Source organism: Orbicella faveolata, unplaced genomic scaffold, assembly GCF_042242905.1.
Source record: "Orbicella faveolata isolate gen_17 unplaced genomic scaffold, um_ofav_v1 contig_46, whole genome shotgun sequence".
In the NCBI taxonomy this organism is placed as follows: domain Eukaryota; kingdom Metazoa; phylum Cnidaria; class Anthozoa; order Scleractinia; family Merulinidae; genus Orbicella; species Orbicella faveolata.
In genome coordinates this window covers 9,877,501-9,905,009 of record NW_028301576.1, presented here as the reverse complement: position 1 = coordinate 9,905,009, position 27,509 = coordinate 9,877,501, and the positions used below count along the sequence as shown (strand labels likewise).

At 40.6% G+C, this 27,509-nt stretch overlaps 1 protein-coding gene across 4 annotated transcripts in view; it reads left to right on the top strand.

Annotated features, from left to right (window-relative positions):
• LOC110051236 (uncharacterized) overlaps positions 1 to 27,509 on the top strand; it is a 53,746-nt gene that overhangs the window by 19,759 nt on the left and 6,478 nt on the right. The window contains exons 11-43 of one of the 4 annotated variants that reach the window (XM_089278245.1): positions 317 to 535; positions 995 to 1,327; positions 1,600 to 1,800; positions 2,094 to 2,312; positions 2,510 to 2,734; positions 3,235 to 3,486; positions 5,407 to 5,616; positions 6,215 to 6,439; positions 6,822 to 6,983; positions 7,582 to 7,698; positions 8,735 to 8,944; positions 9,941 to 10,174; positions 10,754 to 10,969; positions 11,674 to 11,892; positions 12,212 to 12,421; positions 12,803 to 12,961; positions 13,907 to 14,068; positions 14,231 to 14,398; positions 14,683 to 14,844; positions 14,980 to 15,147; positions 15,770 to 15,931; positions 16,325 to 16,501; positions 16,619 to 16,867; positions 17,296 to 17,520; positions 19,627 to 19,848; positions 20,829 to 21,134; positions 21,439 to 21,672; positions 21,997 to 22,164; positions 22,935 to 23,156; positions 24,122 to 24,301; positions 25,188 to 25,430; positions 26,148 to 26,306; positions 27,039 to 27,248. In XM_089278245.1, coding sequence (XP_089134371.1) covers positions 317 to 535; positions 995 to 1,327; positions 1,600 to 1,800; positions 2,094 to 2,312; positions 2,510 to 2,734; positions 3,235 to 3,486; positions 5,407 to 5,616; positions 6,215 to 6,439; positions 6,822 to 6,983; positions 7,582 to 7,698; positions 8,735 to 8,944; positions 9,941 to 10,174; positions 10,754 to 10,969; positions 11,674 to 11,892; positions 12,212 to 12,421; positions 12,803 to 12,961; positions 13,907 to 14,068; positions 14,231 to 14,398; positions 14,683 to 14,844; positions 14,980 to 15,147; positions 15,770 to 15,931; positions 16,325 to 16,501; positions 16,619 to 16,867; positions 17,296 to 17,520; positions 19,627 to 19,848; positions 20,829 to 21,134; positions 21,439 to 21,672; positions 21,997 to 22,164; positions 22,935 to 23,156; positions 24,122 to 24,301; positions 25,188 to 25,430; positions 26,148 to 26,306; positions 27,039 to 27,248 — 6,828 coding nt within the window. Of the gene's footprint in view, positions 1 to 316; positions 536 to 994; positions 1,328 to 1,599; positions 1,801 to 2,093; positions 2,313 to 2,509; positions 2,735 to 3,234; positions 3,487 to 5,406; positions 5,617 to 6,214; positions 6,440 to 6,821; positions 6,984 to 7,581; positions 7,699 to 8,734; positions 8,945 to 9,940; positions 10,175 to 10,753; positions 10,970 to 11,673; positions 11,893 to 12,211; positions 12,422 to 12,802; positions 12,962 to 13,906; positions 14,069 to 14,230; positions 14,399 to 14,682; positions 14,845 to 14,979; positions 15,148 to 15,769; positions 15,932 to 16,324; positions 16,502 to 16,618; positions 16,868 to 17,292; positions 17,521 to 19,626; positions 19,849 to 20,828; positions 21,135 to 21,438; positions 21,673 to 21,996; positions 22,165 to 22,934; positions 23,157 to 24,121; positions 24,302 to 25,187; positions 25,431 to 26,147; positions 26,307 to 27,038; positions 27,249 to 27,509 lie in introns of all 4 variants that reach the window. The other 3 variants (XM_089278244.1, XM_089278246.1, XM_089278247.1) reach the window with 3 other exon arrangements.

The following is a 27,509-nucleotide window of genomic DNA, read 5'->3' as shown; positions in this document are numbered from 1 at the left end:
GGGGTGGGATGGGGGGATTTAGCCAGAAATTAAGTGGCAGGATGCAGGATTGAAAAAGTCTAATGTTGGAGCCTCCTTGTAGGTTCCATAAAAGAGAACTACCTAGTATACTTGCCAATCAGCTTGCCTTAGTGACAGATGTCCACCAGCTGTTTGTTATCAGTTTATGTAGGTGTGTGTGCTTTCATAGTACCATGATGGGTGTTCGTAACTTATGAACTAATGTGACTTGAAAACTACCATTAATACCAACAATTTTCTGTATGCATTTACTACAATTGTGACTTACATTTTCAATGAATTTGCTGTTTTTCAGTTGGTATCAAGCTTTGTGCAAAACACAAGAAGGCCGAGATTGCCAGAAACCAAGGGGGTCCACCTATAGTGGGTGCATTTTTGCCCTCTTGTAAATTGAACGGCGACTATGAAGAGGTCCAGTGTCATGGTTCAACTGGCTATTGTTGGTGTGTTGATAAACTTGGCAATGAATTGCAGGGGACACGTACCAGAGGGGAACCAAACTGTACTCTGTCAGGTATGATATTTGTCAACAGCAGTGGCTGGGAATGTCCAGGAAAAGGCGTATTACTACATGTCAAGATGTAAAGACATGAATGGTTGCTGTGCAGTAATGTACACAACTTAATACATTGGCATTGGGATTCTGGATAGAGCATTCAGGATTTGAGTGAAGGGTGCTGTGTAAATGATCTGTTCCTCGGTAGGACACTTAACAGTGTACTCTAAAGTCGTTTAACCTGGTTTAGAATCCTGACAAAAAGCTAGACATGGGAAGAGAGGAAGGAAAGGAGGATGTTAAAGCTGTAATGGTCTTTTACCCCTCCAGATGTAGTCACAGCATATTGAGTCACCTCATGTTATGGAACCTGGGATAAGCTGCTGTGATTTGGCCCAAATTTGGAGTTTTTTTATAAAGAGTAGACTACACAGATCAAGATTGATATATCACTTTACTTTTACTTTTTATCTTCAGGGAATGGAGCAGGGGCTGGGAAGGAGGGTATCTGCCCCAAACCCTGGAAGGGACTTACTGGTTTCTGTGACAAAATGGGTGATCAATGTGGAATGGACTTTCACTGTTCAAATGAAAATGAGAAATGCTGCTTCAGCGGCTGCCAACGAATGTGTGTGAATACCACAGAGGCTCACCAGAAAGCTGAAACAAAGCCCGGACAGTGCCCAAAACCATGGCTGGGTGAAGAAGGTCTGTGCAATCGCCGTGGGGATATGTGCCAGAGAGATGTTGATTGCAAGGGAAGTCAAATTTGTTGTTTCAATGGCTGCCAAAAGGACTGTGTCAACCCTGGTTAGTTTGCTTTTGACCATTGTTTTAGCACTTTTGGTGACTGATTATTAAACCTCTAAGACGAAATATTTTTTTAATTGCTGAACTGGATGTTTGACATGAAATAATGTTGTGAGTTTTAGCTATTAAACAATAATTTATATTGAAAAAGACATTTATAAGGCATTTTTATGACATACTCTGCAGCAAGCAGTAAATTTAATTAAAACCTACATAATGCTCAAAAATTTTGATATCTATTGAAATAATTTGTACCTGTTTCTTTCTGTTAGGGTTGTCTACTTGCCAGCAAAGATATGAGGAGTCATTTCTTTTCCCTGCCTTGGGTCGGTTTGTTCCAGCATGCAAGAAAGATGGTCAGTTCAAAGAGACTCAGTGTCATCCATCGACAGGTCACTGTTGGTGTGTTGACAGTTACGGTGTAGAGCAGCTTGGAACACGCACAAGAGGAAGACCTAACTGTACTGCCCCAGGTAAGTAAGGAACTAACTGTTTTTGGACAAGGATGTTTAAGAGAAAATTTTAGGTCTCCATGTTTCCAGACTCCAGATGTCAACATCTGGCTTAATTTGGTGCTGATTTGCCAGAGATCGAAAGCCATTGATAATTAATTACTGGATAGCAGAATGCAGTTCTGTACATGTGTGAAATAGTGAAATCAACTCGAACATAGGGGTAAGAACATCAGTTACTCTAAATCAATCACCTCTGGGCCTCTGGACTTGTAGAAATACAGGTAAGAGTTCAAATACTTTGTTCATGACAGATCCATGTCTTTCCACCGAGTGCCCGCACTATGGACAGTGTGTTCCCAGCCAGGACCGCAAGTCAGTGGAATGCAAATGTAACATAGCATGCTTCAAGATTTATGATCCAGTTTGTGGAACTGATGGGAAAACGTACGCAAATAAGTGCGTAATGAAATCAGAAGCTTGTGTGCAAAAGAAGGATGTTAAAGTGGATTATAAGGGTGAATGTGAAGAAGGTGAGTACCTTAAGTATTCACATTTTTAATATGATTAACTTCTCTTCAGGCCAGTCCCCACTGGAAAGAAGGAGCTCACATACCCACCTGGTTGAAGGGTTAATAGACTTCTTAAAACCATGAGATATATATGTAATCTATTCCTAGTGAGATTAGTCTAAGTTATGAATTTAACAAACAAACTTGCCATCTTGCAGTTGATCCTTGTGCAACAGTGAACTGTGGTTTCTATGGTAAATGTGATGTTATCAATGGCAGCGTCACATGTGTTTGTCCAGGATCAGGTAGCCGGCCAAGTTGTGGCAATGAAAAGGAACCCGTGTGTGGTTCTGATGGAGAGATTTATGACAGCATCTGCCTCTTAATGAATGCATCCTGCCAACAAGAGACGATGATCCTCCCAGCCTTGCCTGAGATGTGTGGTAAGAAAGTGTATTGAGCTTGTTGACTGAGTAGGAGGGTTGAATATGAAAATTTTTGATTCACTTAAAGTCCAAGATTATGCACCCTGGTCAGAGGCAAATCTTTTTTCACCTTTGCGGAACTCTGTGTGGTAAGAATTTAGGAGAATGTTTTGTGAATGATCTTGGTCATATTGTATATCAAATTGACAGACGTTGTTTCACGTCATTTCCAAGCATTGAGAAGAGAGCTGAAAATATGATGCACAGCATTCCATTTGCTGAAACAAAGCAAAAAGAAAAACAAAAATGAAAAACAAAAAGAGAAGAGAAGAGTCCCAATAGGAAGATAAGAAAATAGAGGAAAACAAAAGACTGACATTCTGTTGAATTATTATGTCATCTACTTTGGAGGAAAATATTCTTAAACAGGGCGAGATTTTCCTGAACACTGATTTCATAAATCCAGTCACCTGCATTTACATTTAATTTTGAGTTAATTTCTGTTATTATGTTTTAAGATGTGGAAGAAAACATCAACCCTTGCGCCAACATCACCTGTAGTCACCCATTACAGATCTGCACCACGCTAAGTAATGGCAAACCCGAATGCAGTTGTATTAATAAGAAATGCACCACAATCTATAAACCTGTGTGTGGAACAGATGGAGAGACTTACCATAATGATTGTATGATGGATGTACTATCATGCAAGGCAAACAAGATTGTCTCTGTGGACCATTATGGAAAGTGTGAAAAGGACCTTGCAAGCAGTAAGTATCAAGTTGACCTTTAAAGTCAATAAATGGTTCAGAGATGTTTTTTCATACATACTTTAATTTAAAGTTGTGTTTGCAGGGTGAGATGAAATTCAGAAACTCCGCTTGCCCTTTGGGCAAGCTGTAATTTGATCTTACCAGCCCAACTCTCTGAGGAGCTAGCCCGAAATTATTTTATTAATAAGGATAATTAAGTCAATTAATATGCAAAAATAATTAGCTCTTATTAACCGAGCAGGAGGTCTGTATGGGAGAATCTTGACCGAGGTCGTGAGTACAGACCGAACGCAGTGAGGTCTGTACACACAACTGAGGTCAAGATTCTCCCATACAGACCGACTTAGCTCGGTTAATAAGATGTTTATTTTATGGCAAAGAAGAAAACTTTAATTCGTTTAATGTAACTGGTTTGTACTAGCAGACATTTTGCTTGCGAGCAGCGATGAGCTTAACTTAAACCTGCCGAAATTTGCTTGTCCTCTCTACTTTTTTTTGTCATCAGGCTTTTTGGCACTTCCATAAATGATTGAGAAGAAAACAAAAGAAAATGGCGAACATTTTTGTATTTTAGTTTGCTACTTTTTCAACGCAAAATGAAATTGGTCTGGATGCCGGTCTAGATGGGAAAATCTAGACTGTGGTCAATATCGATTTCAGCCAATCAAATCATGAATTCGGTAGTTCCCAGTCCTTGTGAGACACAGCCATATAATAATGTTAATTAATAATACGAAGCTTAGATGAACTAATTCTCTTCGATTTCCCTTTTGAATTAAACCTTATACAATAAAACATTTAGAACACTTAAGGTGTGGTTCTAGAAAATGTCCATACACCTATGGAGGGTTCATTTCCAGTTTGAGTTTGAACTAAGAAATGACTTAGAAGCGCTTCACTCCCAAATGGCATAGCAGCTGACTTTTTCTTCATTCAAAGAAGTTTTCAGATGAGAATCTAAGAAAGTACTGAAAATTTAAGCTCTTTTAAAAAACCCAGTCAAAGTTTAATTTATGCATAGTCAAAACAAGATATTGAATTACTTTACACATGTAGTTATAGTGGGAAAGTAAAGCCGTTATGTAACATGTTGTTTAAAAAAGCTGTTTGCCAAATATCACTGAAATTTTTTTTCAGGAAAGGAATAGGTCAATAAGTGAAGTCATGCACTTTGTCGTATTTTGTAGTTTGTAAATGATAGTAAATTCATTTTATGCCTTGATGTTTTTAATTTGTCACCTGTTTCATGTAAGTGAAACACAATTTGTTCAGTCGTACTGTAAATAACCAAATGAAATCTTGGCTACCGCTCCAGCGCTCCTTGCCATTCACAGTTACATATGCTTCAAGACAAATGCCTACTTAAGCAAACTATTAACTACATGGATAATGATGAAAATATGTGATAACCTTGTTTTACAGAAAGTTTTTGTCTTGCACGGCCGCTGCACTGTCAGGACATGCGATCGAGAAAAAAATTGACTTCAGTCGCTTAAATTTTACATTTTACTCTATCTTAGAAAAAAAACCATTTCTATTGTTTCACTTTCTCTCACAAACTGTCTGTTAAACACAACGTGTGAAGTTTGCCACTAGGAAAAAAGAAAACAAAAAAAAAAAACAAGCAACAGTGTTTCACTCATGTCCACTTCATGCTTGCCTGTCAGACAACCTGTGATAAGACAGCGCTAGCCTGATCGATCGTTTCACTAGTCCCAGACTATCAGACAGCCTTTTTGTCCTACCCTGGTTTGGTTAGAGTTGTAAACCTTGGTTTGTTTCACTTGGACCCAATTTCTTTTTCACTGGGGCTACAATATACATGTATTTGCTGGCAAATTTTAATTATCATGTAATTGTGCAATATCATTTACTTATTTTTGGTTTTTGATCTTCACTTTTTAACAAAAATCCCAGGAGCCCCGTGTGCCAAGGTCAACTGCAGTCACCCATTGGCCAGTTGTCAAGTCGTGAATGAGACTGCAACCTGTGTCTGTCCTGAGATTGTGACATTGGAGTACTTCCCTGTTTGTGGTTCTGATGGAGTGACATACCCTAATCCAGGTTCACTGGGTATTGCTAGTTGTAACAGTGGAGGAGCTATTGACAAAGTCAAGGATGGAAAGTGTAAGTGCGACCCTAAACCAGACTGCCAATTGCGTTTGTGATCTTAATTCTCCTTACAATACCAATGGATTGTGAGGAGAATCAAGAAGGCTATCACCCAACAATGTTGCTGTGATACATCACCAAAGTCTAACATTGAAATAAATATTGGGAAATAGGAAAGGAGATTTGTATATTTTTGTTGGGGCTGAATCTGTAGTGTACATAACCCCATCTGAATTTTTTAATTTCATGAAGATTCGTTTATATATTATATATTTTCCACAAGCACCTTTTAGACATGTGCTTTTCTCATACCGAGACAAATCAGGAAGTTTTAAGATATTAAAGGGGTTGAAGTCTGGCCGTTCGCATACCTAGTTGTAAAAAAAAAAACCATCAAAGTGTATATGGAAGTTTCTGTTCATGCTGGTTTGGCCATTAATTGCCATGACTGATAGGGTTCCAGGTTCGCTTTTGAACATCTAAAAAGTAAAAAGTGCAGTAGATGCTGCTGTCATGCAGTTTCTTTGTGAGGGAACTTCTTGTTTAAGGCTTAAAAGGACGTCCACATTTCATGGAGACTTAAATGAAGGCAATGTGTTTTTGGTCATTTAAGGTTCTGAGTTGAAACATCCTTGTGAAATCAACCTTTGTAGCCACAAGTTTCACAGCTGTGAGGTTCAGAATGGCACAGCTGTTTGTGTCTGTAAGACAGGGTGTACACTGGAGTATGCACCTGTTTGTGCCTCTGACAACAAGACATACCCCAACAAGTGTGCTATGGAGGTGGCAGCATGCGAGAGCGATCAACATCTTAGAGTTGTGAGGCTTGGAAAGTGTGGTAAGTTGATTTATTACCCTGACCAAGTCATCTGAGAGGGCAAATAAGTAAAATCAACCAATCAAATTGATTTAATCATCATCAAGTCTCTGCCTGTCAGTAGGCCAGTGTATTGCCAGTGTAATGTTTTTGATCTATTGGACCTGGTGAAGTTACTCGTGACAGCTCTTTTTCCGTTGTAAGGTTACAGTTAAGGTTGTGTAATAAATCAGCCTTATTAATCAAGTATGCTTGGGAATTATGGCCCGCGTTTTTTTTTTTCTGTCTAGTCTTAAAGTATGGCCTTATGCTTGGTTAGCCAGAGCCATGAATATGTCCATGAATATTAGTTATGAAAACAGACCTGCCAGTAATGAATGCACGTTATGTGTCCTACATGCAGATGGTCTTGTTCCCAGTAAACCCCATATCTGCCCTCGACCCTGGAAAGGACTGGATGGAATTTGTGATCGAAGGGGAGACATGTGCCAGAATAATGCTGACTGTGGAGAGGATGGAGAAAAGTGCTGCTTTAATGGCTGTCAGAAAGATTGTGTGAAATTTGGTAAGTTTCTAGATGCCTCTTGTTTTACTGTTCAAATACTGGTAAACTGCATTATAAATAAAATAAATAAAAAAAAATAAATGAATAATATGTTTGACGACTTGCCACTGGTTTAATTATTCAGATACTGTTAAACTGCATTGTAAGAAAATCAATTTAAAAAAATAACTAACTAACTAAATAATAAATAAATAAATAAATAGATAAATAAATAAATAGATAGATATGTTTTGCAACTTGGAAATAGAAATGTTTTAACAACTAGGTTGTTACCGCGATTTCAGAATAAGAAAAATGAAACAGCAGGGGCTTTATTAATGTTTTCAGCAGGAGGGAAACTGGTTTTTACAGGCGGGCAAAATGTTTTGAACTGAACTTCTTTACAAGTAATACTTTCCCTAAATGGTCAGATCAGGCAGGTAAAATCATCTTCACAGCTGGTCAATTTGCCGTATGCCCAACCCTTACATGAAACCCCTGACAACGGTGTTAATCATGAACAGTTCTCTCAAGTTCTCAGAAGAGATTTCATGTGGAGCTTATCAGTAGTTTTCTGGCCAAGCTCTACTTTTTTTGTATTATCTGTTTTGTTTTTCAGGTGACTTACAGTGCCCAGAAAAGTGTCATCTTAATGCTCAGTGCATAGAACTTGTGGTAGGAGGCCGAAAATGTGTTTGCAATCCAGGATTTGAGGGGGATGGAATAGAATGTGCAGGTAAAATGCCGTTTCTATACATGTAGGTTTACTTTTTATCCCGGTCTAATGAAGGGCTCAGTAAATGAGGAGGGTCTTCAAGGACAGAAGATCAAGTTGCGTGTGATGGAAGTTGCACCGTTTTTTAGCCTGCGAGCAGGCTCACCTTTGAGTCACACACGCGAGCGGCGAAGAACAAAGCGATCCGGCGGGAAGGAGTCTGGTGAAGAGGCGCCAAGAAATGCTGCCTTCGCTTGTGATCTGACGTGAGCCTGCTCGCAGGCTACACCGTTTTGTAAAAACATCCCTATACAGCTGTAACAGTGATTTTAAAAACATGTTTGATTGTCGCAGTTATATACACAACTAAAGCAGTTGTGAGATTGTAGCGTGAAAAAAATTCAGGCTTGAACGGGATTTGAACCCATGACCTCTGCGATACCGGTGCGGTGCTCTACCAACTAAGCTATCAAGCCAACTGGAAGCTGGTGTTGTTGTGAGCTCGTAATTTACCCATAGATGGTGAAGAATACAAGTGAATATAGGAAAGATCATATATTTGAACTGTGGACTGAGAAAGATGATGATCATTGCAGTCATTAGTTCGCAAAGATCACATTTGGTTTTGAGGCTTTAATTTAACAGCTGCTATAGTTGTGCATATGACTCCATGGCCTCTTCCAGACGTTCAGTTAGTTGGGGCGCAGCGCTAAAAATGGCGCGCGAAAAAATAAAAAAAAAAGCGCGGCGAGAGGAAGTTCCTTCGCTTCCTCTTGCCGCGCCTCTCCTTATTTTTTCGCTTGTCATTTTTTGCGCTGCGCCCCAACTAACTGAACCCCTGGAAGAGACTATGCAGTCATATGCACAACTATAGCAGCTGTTAAATTAAAGCCTGAAAACAAAATGTGATTTTTCATATACTCACTTGCACAGTGATTGTAAGTTACCCTCTTGTGGGAAATTTTTGGTTCAACTGTGCAATTTGTGACAAGGATGTGTGTAGTAGGAAGGGCAGTGTGGCGATGAATGTTTGACGCTTGTGTATGATGTTTTGCAGCTGATCCGTGTAGTGTGAAAAAGTGCGAGCATTACGCTACCTGTCAGGAGGAGAATGGCATGGGCAAGTGTGTCTGTCCACAAGTTTGTCCCCGTATTCTTGCTCCTGTTTGTGGATCTGATGGAAAAGTTTATGACAACGCGTGCCTTATGAGAGTTGCATCATGTTCTCAACAGAAAAAGATCACACTGGCCAGTAAAGACACATGCAGTAAGTTGTATTTGTTTGTAAACAGGGCATTCTGATTGCTTTTGTAGCAAAATGCACGGTCTACCTTTTGTTTGGCTTATACAGTGCCCAACCTCAGTCGGATAGGTTTGGTTTCGTCAGCATGAAATGATTAGCTAGGAATATTGCGACACTGGACGTCAAAAGTAGTTGAGACGCTTTTCAGTATTTAACTTACATTATTTGCATCTAGCGTTTATTCTGTGATACTCCCCCCACCCCTCAAATCAGTAGGGAGCTTAAGCAACGACGACGGCGACGCCGAGGACGATCCCCAGTAAAAAGTGAATTTGTATTTTATCAAAGAAATTTGCAGTTGTCTACATCTGTTAAGTACGCCAATGCCTCTAAAAACGTGCTCTAGCTAAATACACAGTGACAGCGTTTAGTTTCAAATGGAAACACGAAAAATTAGCCGCTGTCGTTGGCTTTCCACAGACGACGCAGAACTTGGCCATTTATTGTTCTTGTTTTGCAGAGGACGGCAAAGAAATGTACAAAATCTTGTAACGCACGTGCACAGCTATTGTTTTGCTCATTAAACCTTTTGTTTGGTGACGTTCTCGTTGCCGTCGTCGTCGTGGTTTGCTTAAGCTCCCTATAATGTTGTGTAGGTGCTGTGATCTGTGCAGTCTTAGAAATAGAAAAATCAACAGTCGGAAGGGAATGGGGATGAAATGTTTCCAAGACGCTCAATAGTCGAATCTCACTGCGAAGTGTCTCGACACTTTGTCGCTCACTGTAGTTCCACCCTCAGTCGTGCTTAAATTAAGGTTGTCTGTCTGTCTGTCTGTCTGTCTGAACAGAGTCTACTTACGGAAGTAATCTAAACAACTACTATATTCCACATTAAATCGTTTTTACAGTAAAGATGAGAAAACAATTGAAAGCATTTCTTGGTAATGTAACACAGGTACATGTACCGGGCAGTGTGATGTGCATTGTAGGTCGTAACCCTGTTCATTGTTTCCTTCACAGAACCAGACCCTTGTGCAAAATCCAAGTGCAGTCACCCACAACACCGCTGCATCAAAGTATTGCATGGTGCTACATGCATGTGTCTGCCGTCTGTATGCACACGCGAGTACCGTCCTGTCTGTGGCTCGGATGGAAACACTTATCCCAATGAGTGTGCCTTAAACGCGACCGCATGTGAAAGAAGTCAGATTATAACTGTGTCTAGTCAAGGAGAGTGCAAGCAGAACAACGAAAGTGAGTCCGGCACCGTTTTCTTTCGGTTTTGTGTTGTGTTGTTATTGTGAAGAGGATTTGTTTGGCTATAACTTAGCTAGTCTCCACTCTGAATACCAGCTGTTGATGGTAACGGAAGTCCTGAGTGTGACCCCTAACTTCTCAGCCAGCCACGCTCTTGGAACTTAACAGTCAAGTGGTTTACCTCTTGCTAGTTGGGTTCGCAACGATGTTGCATGTCCATTCATTTACAAGATTTGTTTCAGTACTTTTTAACATTGCCCCAGTGAAGTCCCATGGTCAATAGGCCTTTTCCGAGTTACCTTGTGCCTCTGTTTCAAAAAGAGTCCTCTCCTTGCGAAACCTTTCATTTGAAAAAGAGTTTGATTAACATGAAAATGAATCTGCAGGCGGAACACATTTTCATATGAATGGTTACGCACAAACACTCGTTTTGACACAGAGGCAAAAGCCTTTACATAGTAAGAGTGGGGGGTGAGGACACACAGAAGTAATTTTCAAATAATCATTGCGCCCTGGGTAATCAGTTTTCATCTATATGCTGATGTGTTTTAAAAGTTATCACGCCTTTTTTCACAGATCCTTGTGCTGAACCTGGGCTGTGTACACATCCATACCATCAGTGTAAAGTGGTTGGTGGCAAGGCACTGTGTGTGTGCCCCATGGTGATACCAGCAAACTTGGATCCAGTGTGTGGCTCTGATGGTCAAACATACCCCAACCCAAGTGCGCTTGAAAGCATGAGCTGTTTGGCAAATAGAATTGTCGAGGAAGAATACCGTGGCGAATGCGTAGGTGTGTATCTCTGTCAGAATCAGTTGAGAACAAGGGTCAGCAAGACTTGATTTCCATTTGTTTGCACTGGTAGCTTAAATTATCATGAGTGCCAGTGGGAATATACACTTATTTGACTAGAGGGAAGTGCCACTCGATAATGTTTTTACACTATATTTCTTGTTTGACTTATGCAACGATGAGTGTGGTCTTGAAACACATTGCAACTATGGACTTTGAACCACACCTAGGCAAGAATGCATCAACCGTACAGAGCCAACTCCAAATAAGAAATAATACATGTCATGATGTGTCTCATCTCGTATATGTCTGATATTCATAATCTCAAGCTGATCTGAAGGAAAGTGGATCCCTAGTAATTAAAAATCATGGCATTTTGAGTTGTTTTGGCCACGTACAAAATTAACTTTAAATTGAAGGAAAGTTAAAAAAAAAATAGTTTACTAGGATAGCAAAACACTAAAGAGGTAATAATACACCGTGAAGGAACAAGGATGGAAAAGATTGACCCGGATTACAAACGACGAACTCGAAAAATGTAGGCTAAGCTTTTCAAGATGCGCATACTGTGACAAAGCTTCTTCAAGAAATATCCAAGATTGCTTCTGTGCGCATCGCTTTGTTTGTCTTTTTTTGGCTTTGTCCAAAAAAGACCAGTTGTATTAAAGGTGTTTGAAAGCTTTATGTGTTTCATGTGTGTTTAGTTCCCACAGATCCTTGTGACATTTCACTGTGCAGCCATCCTAAGCACTTGTGTAGGGTAGTAGACGGTATGGCAACCTGTGTTTGCCAACAGGTCTGCCCACTAATCCTGCTACCAGTCTGTGGATCTGACGGCCAGAGCTACCCAAATAGCTGCAGCTTGGAAGTTGAAGCTTGTATGACTGGAAAAGATTTGACAGTTGTATCCATGGGAGAGTGTGGTGATTATTTCTTTTGTTATTGATTTATTCTTAATCTGTAATATGATTTGTTGCCGTTGACTAGAACACTCGATAATAGCCTCTTTTGGAAATACTAACATGGGCTATATTTTTATCTGTTCGTGTAAGGGGGCTAAGTCGTGCAATTTTAGGAGAATTTTACACTTACCAACTGGCTATAGAATGCATTGTCGAAATATCACAGTAACAGATTAATTTAACTTCCTCCCCCAAAGTCTCTTCTCTGTGAGGAATGTAGAGAGCGGTGGAAATCAAGCCTATGAGGACTTTTAACATTGTCTAATGTGTTTTATAACAGACCAATGTGCAAAAGTAGTGTGCCCTGATCCCAGGCAGCACTGTAGAGTTGTTGAAGGTGCACCAACCTGCGAGTGCAGTGAAATCTGTACTGCCGACTGGAATCCAGTGTGTGGGTCAGATGGTACGACGTACCCCAATGAATGCAGCTTAGAAGTGGAAGCATGCAAAACAGGAAAGAAACTGTCAGTCGTTAAACAAGGACAATGTGGTATGGATCATCAGAAGTAAAATGTTCTTAATTTGTATTAAAAAAGGAAAATATTGCGAAAGAGATTTGTGAAATCCGTGAAGGAATATATGAATATATATCAATATGAAAATTCGTGTGAATGACATGTGAATAAGCAAAGAAAACGTACAACAACAGCAAGTTTATGAAAAAGCTATTGAAAAGCATTTGAAAAAAAGAAGGAAGCACACGTGAAAAACCAGTGATCAAAAGGTGACAAAACAGCAAACAACATGTGTAAAACCAGTGTTCAACATGTCAGAAAACAATGTACAACTTGTGAAAAACCAGTGACCATGTGAATGTGTGTTTCCAAAGTTGTTTGCCAAGTCAACTGATTTCTCTTGACTTTACTTGTAGTTAAAAAGAAGGAATGCCCATTTTTAAACCCAACTCCATCCTGTAATGTAACATTGAATGGAACTTGCTTCACTGGAGATGTAACATGTCCGCCAGGCTTGATGTGCTGCCTTGACAATACCTGCGAAGCCAAGTGTACACTGCCAGCACTTGACGATGGTAAGAATCTTTTAGCGCCGTTATTTCTACGTGGTCTTTGGGGGTGGAACTGTCCCGCGATAGTGTCTTTGTTTGGTTAGGGTTAGTCTAGTTAGTCCTGTCAGTTGGTTCGAGTCTGGCTGGGAGCCTGTCATTTGGTTCTAGAGTGTCTCTCGGCTGCGGATTCTGAGTAATGGTAGATTGTATGAGAAACCTAAATATGTTATTATTGGATTAATGCGCCTCTTCCAGAGAGAGTGGTGATTTTCCAAGCCTGGTCACTGTAAAGAAACCAGAGACGATTCTAAATTTCACGTCACTGTGCTCCAGTGTAAAGTGTTAACCATTAGATTCAGTCCAAATCCTGTGTGTGATTTTTATACTGTGAGATATGTGGTTCTATCTTTCATGGTAAGTTGATGAAAACCAAGGGTACAAACATTCAAATTGAAGTTATCAAACAGCACAGCTGTGTGGTACTATTTGTTTGTTTGTTTTTTTTTTCCAATATTCTGCAAGGTAACTTAAGGTTGGTGGTTTCCAATTTTGTAAGTCGGTTTGGGCTAGTAACATTAGGAACAGTACCCTGGGTACCTGAGCTTTTTCTTACGCGCGGCGGACGGAAATAACCGACACCGGAAACCACGCAAGAAAAACCTCTGGCACTCGGGGTATAGAAACAGAATCACTTACATGTATTTACATACATGCACCACACGACAGATCATTGCAATAAACGCGACTTACACAGTTGCGAAAATGAAGAGTGAAAAAGTTATCAAGCTAATGTGGAGAAGGTCAATTTGTGATTGTGGGATATACTTCTAGATGGGAAAGACAAGACAATAGACATATGGAATATTTATTTCAAACATTGCAGCTCAAACATATGATATTTTATGTATCCACTTGCATGTATTTGCTAAATACTAATAAAAGATAATTTCATTGTTTCCTTCTTTCCAGGAACAAGACAAGGTCAATGCCCTCGACTGAACCCTACTCCAGGCTGTGGTGGTAATATAACTGGCTGTGGTGCTGATGAAAGATGCTCTCTTGGCAGCAGATGTTGTCTACAGAGTGATTGTACTCGAAAATGTGTTGAAGTTGGGATTGGTCCTGCTGCAAGTGAGTCCTCTGCAAAAAGAATTTGAATGCTATTATGACTTTTGAATTATTGTTTTCTTCATTATAGGTGGATTATTTCTGTAAATGCCATTTCTTGTACCTACCCAAGTGAAAAAGGCTGCTTTTGCTTGACGAGTTAAATTATTTTTTCTGATTCCATAGTTACGACAGGTAAAGAAGAGAAGCAATGTCCATTTTTAAACCCAACTCCATCCTGTGCTACGAGGAATGGAACTTGCTTCACTGGGGATGTAACATGTCCGCCAGGCTCAATGTGCTGCCTTGACAACACCTGTGAACACAAATGTACACTGCCAGCTCTTCCCGATGGTAAGAATGTGTTGATAAAGCAGCATTGTTATTTTAACGAGTTGTAGCTAGCGTAGCGTAGCTTGAATGAGTTATAGCAGTTGGCTAGGGAAGAAATAATGGATCTTTTCGGCGATGCAGCAGTCATTTTAAATTCTATTGTTTCAAATAGCTATTATGGGATGCTCGGGGGGGGGGGAAATTAGTATGTAATTGCATTTGTTTGTGGTCATTTTGCCAGAAGCATTGTAATTACAATCACTTGAATGACACTAATGATTGTTTCACTGTTTTCTTCTTTCCAGGAAGAAGGCAAGGTCTTTGTCCTGTACTGAGGCCTTTTCCAATGTGTGCTGGTAATATAACTGGCTGCGATGCTGATGAAAGATGCTCTCTTGGCAACAGATGCTGTCTGCAGAGTGATTGTACTCGAAAATGTGTCGAAGCAGAGATTCCTCCTCCTGAAAGTGAGTTCTTAACAAGAAGAGTAATCTAATGACTTTTGAGTTACTTTTTAGCTCATATATAGTGTGATATAATAACATTTTAGAACTGTGCTCACCCAAGTGACTTAATTTATCCTGATTCCATAGTCAATACAGGTATAGAAAAGAAGGAATGTCCACTTTTGAACCCAACTCCACTCTGTAATCTGGCGGAACTGACGAATGGAACTTGCTTCACTGGAGAAGTAACATGTCCGCCAGGCTCAATGTGCTGCCTTGACAATACCTGTGAACACAAATGTACACTGCCAGCTCTTCCCGATGGTAAGAATGTGTTGATAAAGCGGCATTATTATTTTAACGAGTTATAGCTAGCGTAGCGTAGCTTGAGTGAGGTATAGCAGTTGGCTAGGGAAGAAATAATGGATCTTTTCGGCGATACGGCGGTCATTTTAAATTCTTTTGTTTCAGATACCTATTATGGGGTGCTCAGGGGGGGGGGGGAGGGTAAATTAGTATGTAATTCCATTTGGAACGCAGCTTTATGTCTATGTTTAGGGCTAGGTCCATACTAACACGTTACGAAAACGGAGCTTTACGAAAACGCTCTTCAAACGACCAGACTTAGTTCTGTGGGCCAAAAGCATTACTGCCTGACTACACTTGTAAATAAAAGCTAAAAAGCAGGAACAAGACCAGTAATTTATATAGTACTGTTTGTAATGCTTTACAAGATGGCTATGAATTTCAGATGACTTATAAAAACCCTATAGTGTTGGATTATAGAAATCTATAGAGCTGCAGAACAGATCTTTACAGTAGTACTGTCTGTTGTTCAATATTCTGCAAAGAGGATTAGCATTTTGTTTTCAGTTTTGCGAGAGTCAATGGGAATAGGCCACAAGCATTAACACTAATAATTGTTTTGCTGTTTTCCTCTTTCCAGGAACAAGACCAGGCCTATGTCCTGTACTGAACCCTACTCCGAAATGTTCTGGCAAAATAACTGGGTGCGATGCTGATGAAAGATGCTCTCTTGGCAGCAGATGCTGTCTGCAGAGCGATTGCACTCGAAAATGTGTCAAAGCAGAGATGATTCCTCCTCCGCGTGAGTACTGCACGAGCAAAATGCTGTAACGACTTTGTGTTACTGTTTGGTTTATTGCTCATGGATTGTGTTTGTTACACTGTTTGATATGGAAGGGGCTTCATATTACAACTAGTTTACAAATTTGCAAAGTGTTCGATCATCTGATAGGCAGTGGGATCATTACAGTGGGGGCGGTTTGATCATCTGATTAAGAAGTGACATTTTGTAAAATGTTTGAATACATTGGGATCAATGCCGGCAAACTAAAATGTAAATGTCTTAATAATCGAACACAAACTATGGTGAATAATCTTAATGGAACACAAGGTGTAAATCGATCCTTTGTTTTCAGTGGCCTTAGCTTAGAGAATGTTGATACAGATATTATAGGTAAACACACATGATTTTCAGTTACAAGACCAGGCACATGCCCAGTGTTAAATCCCATCCCAGGATGTGCATCGATAACTGGTTGCAGGTTTGATGACATATGTCCTCTTGGGGAGAAATGTTGTCTCCAGTCAAACTGCACCAAAAAATGTGTCAAGACTGACAAAGCCTTACCACCTCCTCCAGGGGGTCTTGGAAGTAAGTACTAGGAAAAACAGATGTACTGTGAGAGTCGAGTGAAGGTTGTAGGAGTCAAATTTACATAAACTTGTGTTTATTTACCTGTAGATAATTTAGTTCGTCATCTCTCTACAGGAAGGCAAAGTGCTGATTTTGGTTTAACATGTCAACCACCATGTCATCGCTTTGGAAACTGCGTGAGGAACCCTAAGACTGGTAAAAATAAATGCTCTTGCTTCAGGATATGTACAAGAGAATTCGCCCCTGTGTGCGGCACTGATGGGAAAACATACAGCACTGAATGTATGATGAGGTTACTGGTCTGTGAGAAAGGAAGCAATGTAACGCTTAAGCATCGAGGAGAGTGCTCTTCGAAAAAGAAAGGTAATTTAATTGATACTTTCTCATCATCTTTTTCAGCACCTTGCTTCTTGACAAGAGTTTTACCTAATTTTTTTTTTTCGTGGACCAATATTTGTTTGACCGAGTTAGATTTTTGTGACAAGCCTACTCGTCCGATGTTAAGTGCCTTGCAAAATGTGGTCCTCGACTGGAGTAAAACTATTGGTCTAGGGATTACAGTTTTCCTCGAGCTACCCTCTCGGAATACTGTTCGCTTCTCGGAACAGATAATGTCGGCGGACAAATATCTGAACATATTTTCGCGCCAAATGGAGGCTATTTTTTATTTGATTAAACTCTTCAATACATCTAGCCCGTTGTGGCAAGTGTCATTAGACTTCAGAGGGAGCTGGCATTTCAAGTTGATTTCTTAACTCAATTGACACACAATCTTGCTATTTTGTTAGCAGACGGTTTAACATGTGATCCACCGTGCCATCGTTATGGAAAGTGTGTTAAGAATCAGAAGACTGGTGTAAATGAATGCTCGTGCAACAGGATTTGTACAAGAGAATATGCTCCTGTGTGCGGCACTGATGGCAAAACATACGGGACTGAGTGCATGATGAAGCTGCTGGTGTGTGACGAAGGCAGTGACGTAACCCTTAAGCATCCAGGAGAGTGCATCTCTAAAGGTACGTTTTTCTTTCTTAAGTGTAGCCAGTTAACGCAACAAGAGTTAACAGTTCTTAGTGTTTTCGATTCTCTTTCTTGTGATACGGATCATCGTGGTAAGATAAGAGGAAATAAACACCTTTCCATCGGCCCCGGTGTTTCCCCACTCCCGGAACGCCTGTCATTCCACAACCCAAATGTCATGCTACTCTACAGGCATCCATGATTATTCTGATTGTTGCTGGGCTTTTAGAGTTTTACATCTAAGCAGGTATTAGATGGATCTCTGTAGGTATTTGATCAGTACTGAAATTATCTGGTTGAATTCCAAATATGTCTCGAGCAGTAGTAGACGTATTTTGTGCATAAAGTGTACCTGCAAGGTATTTTTTGTTTGTCTTTGTTGATACTTCCTCTGTGAGTTTTGTAAGCCAAGATACGGCTACTGTTCAATCAGTCTTACACTATCTAAGAATACTAGAGATTTTGTTTTTTTCTGGTGGGTACACATTGTAGTAACAGTCTGAACTTTTCGAACTACTAATTCTGAACTCACCTCTCTCGCCTTGGTATTTGTTTTGTCCGTACGCGTGACTTCATGTGATATTATTTTAGCCAATCGTGGTGTAGAACGTGATCGACGGTTGGCCAAAAAATGCATTTTTTTCATCTTTGTTGTAATCTCTTGTCGTGTTGAGAGTTAAGGCCAGCTAGTTTTGAATCTAGCTTTTTCGTTGTTTTTACTAAGCTATTTCTCGACACGTGTTTTGATAAATGCTGTACATCGTTGGCTACTTAGGGTGCGTTCCTTAGGGGTGATCTGGGTCAGGATCAGTGATCCAAGATCACTCGGATCATGGCGCATCAAAGGAATCGATGAATTCGTGACTAGAGTGGATTCATCGGTTTCTTTGATGCACCATGATCCGAGTGACCTTGGATCACTGATCCGAATCCGGATCACCCCAAAGGAACGCACCCGTAGTTCTTGATACACCCAGGAAATTGTGGCTATTTTCAAAACATACAGGGCTTGTGGGAATGGCGTAAATTTAATTGTCACTATCATGGGACAACAACAGCAACAACAACTTTATTATGACTCGCATATTTACAATTTTAAAGAAATATGTACACATTAAGTTAAAAAAGCTTGACAATAGCAACAGCGCGAACCCGCAAGTAGCCTGGGCTAATCTAGGCGGGCCACATCTATTTAACAATTAGACCCGTAGCCCGCAAGGGCTACGCGTCAATAGCCCATGAGGCGAAGCCAAATGGGCTATTGACCCGTGGCCCTTGAGGGCGAAGGGTCTAATTGTTTTAGTATCACCCAACTAGTCGGACAGAAAAGGTAATAATGAAGTTAGCAAATGCAAGTTGAAGAAATATTTATTTGGGAATAAAACGAAAGAAAGTGTCACGCTCGATGGCGCCAATTTCGCTACTCGATGACCATTACTAATAGTCCCCTGGTAGCGTAGCCAATCAAAATGCAGGATTTGCATTAATCCACTAGTTGGGTGATACTAAATTTATATTAGACCATTAATGCATAAATAAGGTTGTTATGCAACTGCTTACAGAAGGATTTACGAAACCGTTTAATACAAGTACATTTACATATTTTGATTTACACTAGGAGCTATGATTTACTAGAGATAAACTAGGCTATGGGTTGAAATTAATCAGGAACTAAATCAAAGTCAAAAATCCGAGTCCTTGACAACAGTCAGACCCGTGGCTATCCAGATAACGTTAGGGTATATCTGATAGCGTCCTACAAGCTGTGACGATCAGCAATAGCTTACATAGCAAGCGTTCCCTTAGTAACAACTTTTTCAGCATTCTGGCTGCGCACAAATTGGAGCGAAAGCAAAAAAATCGACACCCCCTACCTCGTCGAGTTTTTACTCTCGCTCCAACTTGCGCGCGGCCAGAAAATGGAAAAAGCTCTAAGTACTGGAACGCTTGCTACGCAGGCTAGATCAGCAATGTCAAATGCGATACAGAAAAAGAGGGCCACTGGTCATTTGATCATTAAACGCCACTAGGTGTCGCTATGGCACGAAGGAGAAGGGTAGACTGCCAATTATTGTACAGATTTTTTGCTTATTTCTTTGTAGACGGTTTAACATGTGATCCACCGTGCCATCGTTATGGAAAGTGTGTGAAGAATCAGAAGACTGGTGTAAATGAATGTTCATGCAACAGGATATGTACAAGAGAATATGCTCCTGTGTGCGGCACCGATGGCAAAACATACAGCAACGAGTGCATGAGGATGTTGTTGGTGTGCAAAAAGGGAACTAATGTAGGGTTGAAGCATCCTGGCAAATGCAAAGAAGGTCAGTGTTGTTTTTTAATAACTTTTTTCTTATTTATTTATTGCCACACACAAATAATATTTACAATACATATACGTAAATTAATTACAATTCTAAAACAACTACTTACTCTGCTTACAGTACTACATTTACTTACACTACATTACAATTCTTGTCTAATGCCTATCTACATATTACCTAAAAGTTACATTACAGTCAATACAGTTCTAAAAACATAGTATAATCACACTTATAAACAGATTGCAAATTAAGGTACAGAGCCCCTTGCACAAATCCCACTTCTTATTTAATTTCTCCATGTTATTAGTATTAACACATATAAATTTTTCTGTTTCGTACTTAACTTTTGCCTTTAGTTTAAAGGCGTTTATAATACTCGCGCAGAGTGATTTGTCATCTTCCCAGACCTTAGTGTCCCACCTCCAATAAGGTAGAATCCTTGGTAAGATCCCCCTTGGGGTATTGCTTAATACCTGGGCTGGCTCTCGCATGGAATCCTGGGTCTAAATCTTGCGATCGTTTGACCGTGATGGAGGTAGTTTTTATCAAGAATTTCGTACGTGATTCACCTTTTTGGCAAAACTGAGTGGTCGTCAACTTCAGCCATTGGCCAAGTCTTGACGAATCTAAACAATAACGAAACAATAGCAATAAAAGGCTTATTCAGGATTGAAATGAGTAGATATGACAGGAAAAGAATGACATAAAAGAATAAGACAAAGCAATGACTATTGATAAGCGACAACAAAAGTTAAACAAATAGACACCCTGAAAGGAAGCTAGTGAGGTTAGCCCTATGTACCTTGAAATTACAAACACGAATGAACGGACAGAGAAGCGACAGCAGTATAATAACTAGATTGTAAAAATAATATACAGGCGTTTGCTAAATTAAAATTATTTTTGTTGTCGTCTTTACCAGTTTTCTGGTAGGTTGTGTTTCATGATGTCAATGATTGTACCATTTTTTTTTTCTCTAGACCCACCTGAAGATAGTTGCCCAAGGTTGGACCCCATGCCGATGTGCTTTCCTACCATTAAAAATTATTGCACTGACGACTCGCAGTGTGCCGATGGAGAGAAATGCTGCTTACGTAGAGACTGTAGCAAGAGATGCTATACACTGGCCAAGGCAGGAAAATGCCCTAAAACTGACCCTAAACCCTGCCCTGCAATTGTACGACCTTCCGAATGTACTACAGACTGGGACTGTACTGGAGAACAGAAGTGCTGTTCTGATGGTTGCATCAAAAAATGCACATCCTCTTTTCTAGCACCACGGGAAGGTATGATGTGGCTTTACAAATTGCAAATTCAAGTTACTTGTTAATTTGGCCCAGGAACACTCGCATACACAAGAATAGCTTCCAAAAATGAACAAATTCATCTAGTTCATACATGTGATTTGCATTTCATAACAAAAATCAAATTACGACTTTCTAACCCTTTCCAATCAGACCTTACTGCTGATACTTTCTCCCAAACTGCACCATTTCTAAACTTTCCGTAATGAATAGAGTGGTTTTCAATTTCGCGCTTACCACTGGTTATAATTCTCGCTAATGTTTTAATTTTGCATATCAACCTCAGACAACCCGTGTGTAAATACCTTGTGCAGCTACCCCCACCCCGTGTGTAAGGTCGTGAATGGAAATGCTACATGCCAGTGTCGACAGAACTGTGTTGCTCTGTACGATCCGGTGTGTGCGTCAGACGGACACACGTATGACAACATGTGTGCGTTGGAGACGACCGCGTGCATGTTGGAAGCTGATGGTATGCCTGCAGGAAAACTAACCTACCTTGGAAATGGAAAATGTACAGGTAGATTGTAATATGATGTGATGTTTGGAAAATCAACAAAGCTATGATAGGAAGACGTAAATAAGGCTTTCCTGGCTCAAATAGTCTTTATTCTACTTTTCAACAAAACTAACATAAGGAAACAAAACACAGCAACTGGCATGGTGAACGTAGAACTGTCGATATTTCTATGTAATTCTGTAGCCTGGAGCATATTATGCTGCTGTTACTGTGTAACGAATGAATACGTCAAACACATCGTTTTGGTAAATGAAATGATATCAAATGTTTCAGCTCTTGACGATTTACATTGTAAATACAGCAACGTTTTTATTCTCCCCATAGTTGCACAGATCTGCAGTCTACCAGTGGAAAAAGGCCGCTGTCGCGCTTCCATGAGGCGATTCTTTTTCAACTCCACCTCTCGGCAGTGTGAGGAGTTCCGATTTGGTGGATGCGAAGGAAATGCCAACAGATTTGACACGGAGAAGGAATGTAACGACTTCTGTGGATGTGAGTTGTCTTGAACTAAGCCTCCCAGGTCATCACCGCATTTCAATTCTCAATTGGTTATCCATGCTGTGATTAAACAATAACCATGCGCAGCTTTTTGGAGCATCATTCATTTTCTATCTTCAGACGCACGAGACTCGACCCAAAGTATTCCATTATTCCATTGGCTAAATAGCTATGTTATATCAGAGTATAAAACGCAGAAACGAGTGTTACTGTGTACGTTGTTTCACGTGGTTAAAGGCTACAAAGGCCACAAACACAGGACAAGGGTTAAGGTCACAAACTAGTAGGCCTAAGCCACGTATTATACTCTGAAAACATCCCGGGAATTTGAAAGCACTTGAGAAAAGTAGGTAAAACACTCGCCTGCAGCCCGGTTTCTTTCAATTTCTCTAATTGCATGAACTGTAACAGATTTCTCATGTTATACGACTATCCCGAAGCTTCCTATTTCTGTAAGCAATGTTATTTTCAGACTATATGTACCCTTTTCAAACAATTAAAACGTTCTGAACTCTGGTTGAAAACTTAGATTTACAGTAAGCTTTTGGTTGCCTATCTACAGCCTTTGTCGAACGATCAAAAAGACGCGAATGAATTAATACATAAGTAAAAAGTGTGAAAAAACACAGAATAAAAATGCATATTTAATATATGTACATCACGGGTGCCAGGGGTGGTGTAACAACAGTGATACATTCACCTCCTCTCCACCCTGCTGCTTATCAGTTCTGTTAAGCTTATTTTCGCATGTATGGAATTTTCAGCCCTGGATACTTGTCAGCTAAATCCTTGCCCAGATCCTTATGCCATCTGTAGCATCTCTGATGATGGAGAGCGAGAGTGTACCTGTCCGGAGATTTGTACTGCTGACTATAGCCCTGTGTGTGGAACGGACGGACAGACATACAGCAATTTGTGTATGATGAAGGTTTCAGCTTGCAAGCAAGGCATGATGATCAAGGTTAAGTCGCCTGGAAAGTGTAAGAGTAAGTGAGCTTTTAATTTTTTACTTGGCTTTTCTCCTGAAAGTCCATAGCATTTCATGAATGTTCGCGCTCTTTAGGATTTTACTCACAAACTCAGAACCAAATTGATCAGCGCGATAACCGGTCAGCATGAAAGTACTGCTCTATAGATTTAATTTGAATGGTTGCACACTAAGGTTTGTTCTGATATTTAGAACCAGCTCATGCAGTGCGATAACAGCTCCACATGAAAGTACTGCTCTATAGCTTGAATTTGAATTGCCACACACTAGGGTCTCATCCACAGACTTAAAAAGTAAGACCCATTTTGTGCAGCGTATAAATCAGTACCACATGAAAATACTGCTCGATAGCTTGAATTTGATTGGTCACAAACTCAAAGGAGCTCAGTCACGGTGTTTTGTCTGTTTTTTTGGCCACGTACAAAATCTCCTTTAAATGGAAGGAAACCTGAAAATAATAGTTTATTAAGATAGGAAAACATCAAAGAGATAATAATAAACCATAAAGGAACAAGGATGGTCAAGGATGGCGAAGATTGACACGGATTGCAAACGACGAATTTGAAAAATTGAGGCTAAACTTTTCAAAATGTGCAAACCGTGACTGAGCTCCTTTAAGAGGTAGCGCCTCCTAGTACATTAGTAACATTATCATAAACAGTAGTACCACATGAAAGTACTGCTCGGTAGTTTTAATTTCATTGGTCACATACTAAGGTTTCATCCAGAGACGAATGTAAACAATACCACATGTAGCTTAGCTCAGTTAACCCTCACGAACTAGGGTTTCATTCCAAGACGTATAACTAGAACCTAACACCACCCGGTAGGGTACTCACCTAAAACGGCCCGTCCAAACACCTTATATAAAACATCCACATGCCGTGGGTAATTACCTTCTAGCCTATCATGCAAATGTAGCCCAAAGCAGTGCACAACCGGTGATCACTGTTTTCATTGCAGACAATCCAGGTTTCTGTCCTATTGTGGACCCTCAGGTATGCTCCGGTGGTTTGGACGACAGCTGCTTTGATGATGCCAGCTGTGATGTCAGTGAGAAATGTTGCCATGATGGCTGTAGAAAACTCTGTGTGAAGTCCCTGCCAAAACCCAATGCTGGTGGACCGCCCAAGGCCATGTCACGTGAGTAATATTACGCCCCGTTAGGAAACAGACGCACACATAGTTACAAGTTGAAAATGCGTTCAGATTACAGTGGGTAGCCAAGCGTACTCGCAGGTTTATACGCAAGTGCATGCTCGTTGCAGAAGAAAGAAAGACTTGCGATCAACTTGCGCTGATTTCCGTTGGGTTACCATACATAGTAACTCGCACGGAAGTCCTTATCCGAAATCTTTCCAACCGACTTAACAAATTTCTATATAACAAGATTTGACCTTTCGACCCCCAGGGTTATGCAGGCGGTAGCTTTGTTCTCCCTGCAGGACTTTCTTTACCTTTTGCTCTGCTCGTAGCCTGCGTAGCAAGCGTTTCCGTGGGGTTGGAGAGCAAAGAAAGACCGGTTAACGGGATTTTCGGTGTTTTGCTCGTGCAAAAATGGGGCGAGAGCCAAAAAAAGAAAGAGGGGGTGGGTAATTCTTTGCTCCCGAACCCCACGGAAACGCTCGCTACGCAGGCTACTCTGCGCGGTGAGGGCCCTGACGAAAGTGACAGCTTGGTCCTCACGGTTGAGGGTTTTTCGTGAAGCCAGCATCCCCACCCACGTAAAAAAAATGAACCATGCTACTTAAACACCAAGGATCAATCAACAAGTAGTTTGCAGGTCGTGGAAGAAGAAGAGCCTTCATCGCGAAGGCGTATGACGATATGACGAGATAGTCTAGAACTTGTTCGTGAAGTAGCGACTGACTGAGCGTTACCCTCAGTTTGGTCCTCTTGAATGCGCCATTATGAAGACTCGCCTGTCAGTTAGCTATTGCTTCGAGATTTCCTTTAAGTTTAAGTGTAACTACATGCAACATACAAAAACGACTTGGTTGATGTCAAGATGAATATCCTTTCTTCGCAGGAATGAAGCTGCTTCCGCCTCCTCCCAAAGACTCTTGTGAAAAATGCAAGTTTCCCATGAGCGCCTGCGCGGTAAATGAGAATGGCGAAGCTGAATGTCACTGTCCAGAGGAATGCACGGCTGATTTTGATCCAGTCTGTGGCTCTGATGGCCGTAACTACAGCAACAAATGCCAGTTAGAGATAGAAGCCTGTAAACCAGAGAACCTGAATACTTTGAGGCTTAAGCATGTTGGGCCATGTGGTAAGAACGCATGTGAACACCACTTTCCCTCCTAACAGTTGACTCGCTCTGTCTAGCGATAGTTAACTCTCTATATCATCTTTTGTGTGTGTTGGTGGGGTGGGGTAGGGGGGCTGAACTCGGGTTGAAGCCCTGGCCGGGTCTCCTCCCAAGTACTATAGATGGGTACTGGAGAATTCTCGGGACAACTTGACAGAATAATGGACTAGAAATTGTACAAAAATATTAACGCAAATATTCTCACCAGCATTCTTAAGAACTGTGTAGATACTCTTAAACTAGGATCCGTAGCTGGGCATTAGAATTTTATTGTCGTCACATGCACTATCAACTGATTGAAGTTATGGAAGAATTCGTCGAAAAACGGGTACACAGTTGTAGGACACGAAATCCCCTGTAAGGCTCCCCCTTAAGAACACAAATCAAAACCCAAGCTAAACTAACATCCTGAAAAAATCATCATGTACGTTTTGCGTGCGAACGTGACAATGTTTTGGAGAGACAACTTTACACGTTCTGATGTTTCCCTCGATAAAGTAATACTTGCAATTATCAGCAGCTCATCTTCCAAATGCTGTTCAGCGACAGTAGGTTATTAATTACCGTTTCTGGTGCCAACATTTATTGGCATTAAACAGATAACAAGGAGTTTCTACTAGTGTTCAAAATGCCATTATTTCTCCCGACGTTTTTTTTTTTATATTCTTTTTTTTCCAGTTTGTAACCTTCCATCTGAAGGAGGACCTTGCTTCGGTTATTTTTCACATTACTTCTTCAATGCCACATCGAAGAAGTGTGAAGAGTTTATTTATGGCGGCTGCCAGGGAAATGGAAATAATTTCAAAACCATCGAGAGCTGCGAGAATAAGTGTATCAGTAAGTGAAGAGCAGTGTTTAGTAAAATGTGTAACGCAATGGGATGGTTTCCATCACTGTCATAAAGCTGGCCAATCACAGAAAACGCAAGTAATGTAACAAACCAATCACAGCAAAAGGGAATAATGCAATGAACCAATTACAGCGCGAAGCAAAACCCCCGGGGCGACTCCCATATAAAAAAGAGGGGGGTGCTCTTTGGAAATTTTGAAAAGAACCCCTAATAGCTACCAAGATCCTGTTTTTGTGGGTGTGGCTTGAAATTTTTTTTAACCCCTAGAGGTGCCAATTCTGAGAGAAAATTAAAAATTAATTGATTTTCAAATATCTCCTGTCATTTCGGCTAAACACCCTAAAAGGTACCGCAAAAGCTCCCGCTTGGACCTTTTGAGGCTGAACACACTGAGAGGTACAAAAACCGCTTTTTAACCCCTAAAAGGTACGACTTGTACCCCGGTCCTTTTTATATGGGAGTTTCCCCTCCCCCCCCCCCCCCCCCCCAGGGTTAAAACATGCGACCGATGGAAAGCGCGGGAAAATCAGCGTAACTGTAAGCTAAGTCATGTCCCTCATTGTTCAGAGAAGCATGCTTGCTTTGGAGCGCAACTACAATAGCACTGTGGTCATTATGATTGAGTAGCTATTTATCCTGTGTTGTCTGTAGGCCAGGGATGTAATAATGTTGTTACAGAATTTGCAGTTAGTGATTATTTTGTTTATTCCATAACACAGGCCCATGCAAGAACTACAAATGTCCGTTTCCTCACACAAGGTGTGAAGTAGAAGATGGTTTACCTGTCTGCAAGTGCCCCACCACCTGCACTGCAGATTACCGCCCAGTGTGCGGAACAGATGGCAAAACATACGGTAACATGTGCGGTCTGGAGGCAGCCGCTTGCCTAACGAAGCATTTTGAACTGAAGGTGAATCACCTTGGAGAATGTAAGTACATGGTAACTTTGCCTAGAAAATTTAATCATTTCTTTCCAGCACTTAAACAGTTCTTTACACGAGATCTGTCACAGACACCATTAAGAAACCATTAATACAACCAAGGTCATCATGTTTAAAAATGAAAAGACCTCAACCTTTTCCCCTCTAGTTGAATTTGTTTGACAGGGTTTAGGGTCAAGTGCCGTTGTGTGGGCAGTTCCTGTTGTAACGTACCATCTCCTTCCTTGGCAATGTTGTGTAGACTGGCAA